Here is a 9,716-nt window from a genome sequence, read left to right as displayed (position 1 = left end):
TTTAATTTAGTAATAGCCGAGGTGCAAACAGGTCCTGCATGTCTTCATTTTAAACTGCCTCACATACTGCTGACAGCAGTATTCAGCATCTCTTACAAACAACCCAAAAACATGTCACAGTTTCTAAAAATATTTATTATAAACTTAATTATTTTTTTAAGTAAAAGAAACATGGCACCCTGATCTTTGGGGTGAAAGGCACATTCAACCTGAAAAACACATTCGGTTTTAGTTACAAATGTGACACGTATGTACTGTAGCCTACAGTTTCCCACAGACATACAGTTATAACACACATAGACATAATTCTGCTTTTAAAGCTGTAGTGTGTAAAGTTTCAATGCTTTAATATTTTTGTCTATCCCACTTCATACGCACATATAAATAAGCCATCTGTATGTTGATTTCCCCAAAAAGTGTAAACAGTAGTGTGGCTCTATGGTGCTATCAAAACATCGCTCTGTTTGTTTGTGTATCCCAACCAATCATACATAGCAACTTTGACTTAAGTTTAAAGGGGAGACCATCTGATTTATCACTAGTTTTGCTATTCTGCATGGCAGGTTAACTTTAAAGAGATTACCCACCTCAGCATTAAAGAATTAGTCAATTTTCTTAAAACAAATCCAGATAATTTACTTACCACCATGTCATCCAAAATGTTGATGTCTTTATTTTTTCAGTTGAGAAGATGTTATGGTGTTTTAGGAAAACATTCCAGGATTTGTCTCATTTTAATGGACTTTAATGGACCCCAACACTTAACAGTTTTAATGCAGTTTAAAATTGCAGTTTCAACGTAGTTTCAAAGGACTCTAAACGATCCCAAACGAGGCATAAGGGTCTTATCTAGCGAAACGATTGTCATTTTTGGCAAGAAAAATAAAAAATATGCACTTTTAAACCACAACTTCTCATCTTCCTCCGTTTGTGTGACGCGTCAGCACAACCTCACGTAATTGCGTAATGCCGTGGAAAGGTCACGTGTTACATATATGAAACGCACATTTACGGACCATTTTAAAACAATAAACTGACACAAAGACATTAATTAGTATCATTCGACATACAACAACGTCAGAACAGTCCTCTTTCTCCACATTTGTAAACACTGTGGAGTAGTTCCGCATTCGCATCATCCGTGACCTCTTGACGTGATGACATATTACGTGAGGTCGCGCTGGCGCGTCACAGGACCAGAGATAGACGAGAAGTTGTGGTTTAAAAGTGCATATTTTTTTATTTTTCTTGTCAAAAATGACAATCGTTTCGCTAGATAATACCCTTATGCCTTGTTTGGGATCATTTAGAGTCCTTTGAAACTGCAAGTTTAAAATTCATTAAATCTGTTACGTGTTGGGGTCCATTAAAGTCCATTAAAATTAGAAAAATCCTGGAATGTTTTCCTCAAAAAACACAATTTCTTCTCGACTGAACAAAGAAAGACATCAACATTTTGGATGACATGGTGGTGAGTAAATTATCTGGATTTTTTTTTAAGAAAATGAACTAATCCTTTAAGAAAAAGGTGAAAGGTCTGATGAACTTCTGTTAAAGAAAAGTCAGAAACTTTCCTTTCTCCCAACCCAGAGTTGCTCAACTCCAGTCCACGCGAGCCCCCTTCCAGAATGTTTTTGTTGTCTCTCTAAATAAAAAAGGCCAAATTTAACTAATCAGCCCTATTCCATAAAAGGCTTGCTTGACTTCATGCGGCGCCACGCAGAGCGATCAACATACTGACGCGACTGTGCCGTCACACACCGATGGGTCTGCAAGTCAGACAAACCTGTTTACCTCTATTAATTAATACACCAAGCTGATGAGCTGAATCAGGTGGAGGGGGTCGAGAGGACCGGATTTGAGAAACACTGTGCTAATCTGTCACCTTTTGAAACCTTCTAGTACTCTTTAAATGTATCTTATGCTAAAAATGGGAAAGGTGGCGCACGTGCACACACGCACACACACTTCTTTCACGAGTCAGAGACTTGAAGGAGAACAGTTGGCAAACAGTTTTTTAGTGCGTAATTTACTCTGCCGCTTTTAGAAAACCACTGATCGCAGCTATACACAAAGCAACACAGTTTAATCCACTTTCACACGCAGTCCTATCCAAACCATATTTCAAAGCTCTTTCATATTTGTGTATTTTCTCTACAAGGCTTTGAAAATGAGTTTGGTTCCACAAAATGAATTCCCCGGTATGCGAGTGTGTATATGTGCATGTGTGTGTGTTTCTGCCTGTGTTCACTTCATTAGACGTCAAGCATCCATCGGGGAGCCAGAACTGCTTTTCCCATTAAAGCACCTGTGATTTCCATTACACACTGCGCGCACACACACAGACGTATTCACATGTACCGCATCTCATAAAGCATCGCACCTATACAGTCACGCACATGTATGGTTACACAACACAAATATACACTGCATATACACACATACACTTCATTTGCAACAACACGAACATTTACAGGCTCACACATTCATAGTGCATTACCATTAGCACGTTTCAAGGCACATTACACGTTTTTGGCAGCACTGAATCCTTTATAAGTGTTGAATGTGTCCATTATGTCACAGAAACAGCTTTGTGTTTGACAAAGTAGCAGTCTGAGAGTCTCATTTGTGTAGTAGTGTAACAATAAAGTGTATGAAGGCAGTGTTTTCTGAAGGCCTAGCAAACAAGGCATGACCCGTCATTGCTCCTCCGAACTAATCCATTGTTTGTGTTCCTCCTGTGACTCCAATTTGAACTGATTGCTCACCACCACTATTATGGTATTTCTGCATCCCATAATACTCACAGCCTCCGCTAACTCACTCACATGGTTACTGGAGGGTACTTCTGATCGCCAGTTATGCTGGCGACGCTAGCCACGCTAGTGGGTGGGGGGTACGGAGACTGCAATTGCCGGTAGCCCACCTGAGACGGGTCCAGGAAACCAGGGGGAGGAGAAACGGGGTGGGCAAAACCAATGTACTGTGGATGCAAAAACTGCCCCTGGTGAGGAAGAATCTGAGTGGCTTGTTGGCAGTTTAGTACGGAGAAGTTGGTGGGCATGTTTACATAGACACTGGCATCTGGGGGCAAGCAGCAAGAGGCCTGGGCGCGTAGCATAGGGGCGGGTGCAGGGCGAGGTGCGCTGGGAGGAGCTGAAGAACTGGAGGAGGTAGCGGTGCTTGACTGGCGGGAGGAGGAGCCTCGCGATGTGCCCGTACTGGCCATCATGGGGATGGTCTCTAGGACACGGGCGCTGCTGGACCCACCTCCAGACCCGCCGCCCGATGACGGCTCGTGTTTGGGCCGTAGGCATCGACAGCAGCACACCGCAACTACGGAGCCCACCAATACAAATGCCACAAAGACGGAGCCAACGATGAGGAATGGGACATAGATGGGTACTGCAGAAGAGAAGAAGAAATATTATGACCAAAAAATTGGTTTCTACTTCAATTTGATGTTTTTTCAAACATCAAATTGAAAATCACATTTTTGATCCAAGTCTCTATATTTGTCTTTTTATCTCTAGATGAAGGAGGTGTAGCAATTTACTTGCATGCATTTGACAGATGCTTACAGTGCATTCAAGATATACACTCACCTAAAGGATTATTAGTAACACCATACTTATACTGTGTTTGACCCCCTTTCACCTCTGAACTGCCTTAATTTTATGTGGCATTGATTCAACAAGATGCTGAAAGCATTCTTTAGAAATGTTGGCCCATATTGACAGGATAGCATCTTGCAGTTGATCGAATTTTGTGGGATGCACATCCAGGGCACGAAGCACCCGTTCCACCACATCCCAAAGATGCTCTATTGGGTTGAGATCTGGTGACTGTGGGGGCCATTTTAGTACAGTGAACTCATTGTCATGTTCAAGAAACCAATTTGAAATGATTCGAACTTTGTGCATTATCCTGCTGGAAGTAGCCATCAGAGGATGGGTACATGTGGTCATAAAGGGATGGACATGGTCAGAAACAATGCTCAGGTAGCCTGTGACATTTAAACGATGCCCAATTGGCACTAAGGGGCCTAAAGTGTGTCAAGAACCATTACACCATTGCATTAATGAGAAATTGAACAGGTGTTCCTAATAATCCTTTAGATGGGTGTACATTTGATCACTTTGTGTGTGTGTTCCTTGGGAATCAAACCCATGACCCTTGGCACAGCTAATGCAACGCTCTACCATTTGAGCTACAGGAAAATGAGCACTTTTGTGATGCCTCCCACAATGAGGACCCCTAATGCAAAGTTATACAGCCTTCGTAATGTTAGGTATTTAGGCCATCCAGCTGTATTCAGCGCCATTGATACTAGAAAGTATTATGTTACATAGTGCAAATCCGACCTCCCTATTGACAAAAACACTGCTGCATGGTAACATGGAGGACTTGGGGAAGTTTTGTTTGTGTGTGACCCTTAAGCAATGTTTTCACCTCTCTTTAGAAAGCACATTTTGGATCGAATTCCAGTTTGCATCCAAAGCAATTGTGCCTCCAGTGCCATAAGAAAGACGAGGATGTGGGTAGTGTAACTTTCACACCTTAATAACAATAAGCAAGTTTGTCGCCTATAGCATTGTCACCCTGTTAAAGAAACGGATATGTGCGCAACCACAGTGCTGAGGCACAAGTTTATTCGATTTTAAATGCATGTGTCTTTAAATAACAAAAAAGAGCCCTCACATGTTTCTACTCTGCAAATGGGTAACCTGCTGGCCCATGATGGGATTAAGAAAGAATGAAAGGCGAGATGTTGCACCAGTAGGCTGTCCTCAGGGGACCAGAGACCCTCATTAACACTTATTAACGCAGTTTTGATCTGTACTAATCTGCTTCAACCAGCGGTGACCTTTCTCTCCTTGCTGCCTGCTTATGTGCATGCAGTCAGAGAACTCAGTCAAGACGCCATATTAAAAGTGACCTTAGTAGGTGAATTACTCGTAGACATCCAATGAATGTTTCAGATCAGTCCTTTGTCTGATCAGATGTCTCACTCTCTTTAACTGAGCTGAATCAAATCATCCATAATAACCATATAATTTGGCTTTAATTTTATTATAGGAGCTAAACAGACTCCAGTTATGGAGCCAAAACAACAATTTTTATTATACATTATTAAATCAAGGATATGATTGCTGGGCATTGCTTGTGTAATAAATGACAGGGGAGTCATATTTACAGGAGGTCTTTTGTGCTTTAGTGGTTATTACTAACAGTGGAATTTTTCGGTAAATGACCTGACTTTTGGCAAGCTTTGAGTCTGCCTGCATGTTTTGGGGATCAGTAGTTGTTTGGCAGTAAAGAAACACCCTATTCACAGATAGGTGGATGGAAAACAATAGTCAATCTGTTATGCTACAGGTTATTTCCATAGAATTATTGTTCCTGTGTAATATGAAGTTTCCTTTGTGATAAGAATTTTTTTCAGATTCAAAAAAGTAAAGTATTAGCAGTAAGTTAAAAAATGTAGAAAGTAACCTTTAAAGGTCCTGTTTTTCAAAGCTTTTATTGTGTTCACGGTGAACAATATAACATGTTCATGTTTCGTGTGTAAAAAAACTCAGTATTTTTTACACAATTTACATATATCCGGGAAGTAGAGAGCTGTAGTCCAAACCGTCTATTCTCTGTAGTCCTTCAAAAACTAATTCTGTTAAAGAAAATTTATCGCTTGGAATTGAACTTTTGAGTTTTCTAATTATAACAACTAAAGTTTGAAAAATGGGATCACGAAAAACAGACGCTTTAAGTGTATCACAATTAACCCAAAAATAAAAATTCTGTCATCATTTATTTATTTAAGTTGTTACAAACCTGTATAAACTTCTTTGTTCTGCTAAACACAAAGGAGCAATATTTGTAACCAAACAGTTTTGGGGCACCATTGACTTCCATAGTATTTTTCTTTCCTATTATGAAAGTCAATGATGCTCCTGTTGCCTGCTTGATCACAAATATCTAGGGCTGCATAACGATTATTCGTGATTAATCTATTGCAGAAAAAAGTTTTTGTTTACTTCATAAATGTGTATAACTGTGTATAATAACTTTGAATAGATAAATACACACACATGCATGTATATATTTAAGAAATGTTTACATGTGTATCTATCTACATGTGTATATTTATGTATAATTTATATTAAATATAAATACTTAATATATAAATATATATATATATTTTTTTTTCTTAAAATTATACATGCATGTGCGCATATTTATATATACACAATTATTATTCACAGTTCACACACATATATGATGTAAACAAAAACTTTAATTCTGCAATAGATTAATCGCAATTAATTGTTATGCAGCCCTACAAATATCCTTCTTTGTGTTCAGCAAAACAAAGAAATTGATACAGATTTGTAACCACTTGAAGGTGAGTAAATGATTACAGAATTTTTGGGTGAATTATCTCTTTTAACATTTAGGGGTGGTTTCCCGGACAGGGCTTATCCTAGTCAGGGATGTTTAGGATGCTTTAATTTAAAAACACCTTATCCTGTTCAATTTTAACATATATTGGTGACATTGTCTTAAGATGCACACCTGTAGTGTTTTTGTAAGCTATGTTTGTAAAAACGTCTTAAATGACCTAATAAAAATAAGGCCTAGTCCTAGATTCATCTAAACCGCCCCTACCGTTCAGTGTATAATAAGACTAAACATATTTAAAAATACACACATCTTTCTGTCATTTTGTCATCTTTGTATCATCATATGATAATCATTGTATTTAGATTAATACAGAGGATCCAATGAATGTAAAACCGAAGTTCACTGCCAATGCAGAATGGCAGCATGTGTTGCCCGTGCAGGCCCCTCTCTTGTCCTTAAAAGGTTTGGGGGCCCTTTAACATAAGTTCACACCTGTTGCATTATTGTCTAAGTGGAGCCAAAGTCTTCAACTGCCAGACAGGCTCTGTCAAACTCAAACCCCATGCCCACATACCGTAGCCAACTGCAGTTTCCTCCTGCTTTTCAGATATGCCTCATTAGAAGTGTTTAAAAAAGTTTCCTTTCTGTGTTGCTTTTTCTATTCGGTCATAAATAAGTTGTTACAATTGCAAAGTTCAAAGGCAAACCATTCTTTCTCTTACAGCAATGTTGTGGCAGAATATTATTGACTAATATTAGGCTTAAAACATTCTGCAATATGAAAAATACTGTCAAAAGGCAACACAGTAACAAACTACACGGCATAGATCTCACCCATGCAAAAATACTGTAGTATAGTTTAGTAATTCATTTAGTAAAATGGAATAAAATTCATAGATGCTATGCTGTTTTTAAATTTTGAAGTTTACTACAGTACTTGCTTGTTTATAAGGTCATTATAGTTAATAACCTAATACAGAATATTGTAGTAAAGCTACATTAGCTACATTAAAATGTAAAAATGTATACAATCGAAGTACACTTTGTGCTATCACGATGAACAGGCGCAGAGTGGGTAGCTTTTTTATGAACAAGGCTGTCAGCATAGCGCACTGTAAATCCGGTTAAATCTGAACTTGATCCTCGTGGGGAACCGGACGATTGGATCCCGCGTGCAGACATACAGTCTGCGCGCGTGCGTTGGTTACAGCTAGGACAAACAGCGGCTATTTATAACCGTGCGCAGTACAATTTACCATTTGTGAGTGAGCGACCGGTGAGTTACCAATTTGGATGCCAATTTAACTGCAGCTGTCAAAACCTACCTAGCAATGTCATTTAACCCTTAAGATTGCTTCTTGCAGATAAATGAAATTAGGTTAAAGCATTTGTTTAACCACCGTCGGACATGGGTAACTCTAAACCCTCGTCTATTTAATGGGCTTTTACGTTGCCTGCACAACGCCTGAGGAACACAAAACAGTTTTAGGTGGGTTGATAATGGGTAACTTACATTACTGTGCACAGACAAACCAATGCTCCAAAAGTTACTGAATTAAACCATTTAAACTTAACTCTGTAAATCCGATTTCACGGTAATTTTATAACGCCCTAATTTGATTCAGACAGAGGAGTGCAGTGTCTTGGACAAGATTTAGGCTACCTAAACTATTTTTTCCAAAATTGATTTGTGCGCCAGCGAATGTCATCCCACATGGAAAAAAACCCTACTGCAGTAATTTACAATAGTAAGTAGTACAATAACTAGATGGTGTTTTAAACCTTACAATCGAAAGTAGCCTTAAAGTTTAGCAAATCATAAAGTTAATACAACATAATATCTTATTTTAACAAAGTATAACAGTTACTACAACGTACACCTTTACAACCTTCGAATGCCACTGTAATTGTATCATTTATGTTAAAACTATTCTAACTGATACTGTAGGCTTACCCGCGTCTGATTTTTTGTTATCCTTGTCCCCCGTGTTAGTGTCTTGTGTCTGCTTATCATTATCACATGTTCCCTGGTCCAGTCGTGCTTCTGTGCTGGAGCAGCAGTACCGGAGTTCGCATTTCCCGCAGCAGATGATCGTTCCTGCGCTGTCGTAGCGCTCAGGACACTGGAAGCCATCTCGCCATTTACCCTGTGAGTCGTGGAAACCGTGACAATATTCCCCACTTGCATTCACGTTAATGATAGTCAAAAGTGTGAATACCGCCGCGACGGCCACCGGGAATCCCGTGCATCCCCGCATCCTAACACAAGCCACAGACAACCTGTATTGCAAAAAGTACTTCTCTGCGTTAGACCGTTAAGTGATTGACTGGGAAATGTAGATAATATGAAGAGAAGATGTGGCAAAAAGAAACCAAACTTGGGAAAACGTCGGAAATGTCATTGGAAAGAAAATTTCCAATGTTAATTCAATAGATCCAGCAGAGTTGCTTCAGACAAGTATCCACTGTTTCCCACCGGTCGTCACAAAAGTTTCAGTAGCTGTGTCTCAGATTGAATATTATGCTGCAGACATGCATTACAACTCATAAAGGCCATGTGAGATGCGCTTTGCTGCAAACAAATCATAAATTCACAATATCCCATATTCCCGTGAGAAACTTCCAGGACCTTAGACTAACTTTGCATCAATCCCACTCGGAACGGATTTCCTTTGCGGAAGAATGGTTGTCCATGTCGCCAGAAAGTATACACTTCTCAAATATCTTCCCCAGAGATATGAAAAAACCAACACTGACTTTACTTGTAACTCACACGTTCAGTCACTAAACGTGTGTTCTTACGAAGTCTTTGTGTTCCCTAATCAATTAAAAAAAGTTTTTCCCACATTAATCCATTTGCGATTTACGACTTACTTTTAAGGCGTTTCTGGAAGACCAGTTAATATATATATAAAAAAAACTGTAACAACTATTCCAAAATGTGCAGAAAAAAGCTGTCAATATGCTAGACAGGATCCATGATGAGGATTTGGCATTGATAGACTGAGAGTGATCCACTGACAACTCTCCTTCATCCAAAGGGTAGCAGCCCACCCGTCCAGCAGCGCATGCGCAGTAGCGCATCTCTGCCAGTTGCACGGTACAAACAAGTGTCATTGTATGTTGGCGGGGGTCTCTTGACGTTTCGGGTGTTTAGTGGTGTCCCTATGGATCTCTGAACACAAAAGGGCACGAAACACAGTATTGTAATGCGTTTAGCTCGCCGGTGGTTCACATCACTGAAGCCCTCAATTACGTCTAAAAGATCGCTTGTGTGAATAAAATGGGAAGCTATACCTAGGAAGCTCACTAAG

The 9,716-nt window shown here is 39.5% G+C and overlaps 1 protein-coding gene across 1 annotated transcript; it reads right to left on the bottom strand.

The window, feature by feature from the left end:
• Window positions 1-1,314: 1,314 nt before the first annotated feature.
• On the bottom strand, window positions 1,315-9,390 carry shisa2b (shisa family member 2b). The gene is made up of 2 exons (XM_065259009.1): window positions 8,357-9,390; window positions 1,315-3,405 (listed from the first exon to the last, which is right to left on the bottom strand). Exons 1-2 carry the CDS (start codon window positions 8,658-8,660, stop codon window positions 2,825-2,827), a joined length of 885 nt encoding a protein of 294 aa, XP_065115081.1. The 5' UTR covers window positions 8,661-9,390; the 3' UTR covers window positions 1,315-2,824.
• Between the last annotated feature and the right edge of the window lie 326 nt (window positions 9,391-9,716).

Source organism: Paramisgurnus dabryanus, chromosome 22 (genome assembly GCF_030506205.2).
Source record: "Paramisgurnus dabryanus chromosome 22, PD_genome_1.1, whole genome shotgun sequence".
In the NCBI taxonomy this organism is placed as follows: domain Eukaryota; kingdom Metazoa; phylum Chordata; class Actinopteri; order Cypriniformes; family Cobitidae; genus Paramisgurnus; species Paramisgurnus dabryanus.
Note: the sequence above shows the minus strand (reverse complement) of the source record. Positions and strands in the feature narration are given on the sequence as shown.

Coding starts and splice junctions, on each gene's coding strand:
- shisa2b (XM_065259009.1), bottom strand. CDS start 8,660: ATGCGGGGATGCACGGGATTCCCGGTGGCCGTCGCGGCGGTATTCACA. Junction 3,406..8,356: donor TAACAAAAAATCAGACGCGG/GTAAGCCTACAG, acceptor TCTCTTCTGCAG/TACCCATCTATGTCCCATTC.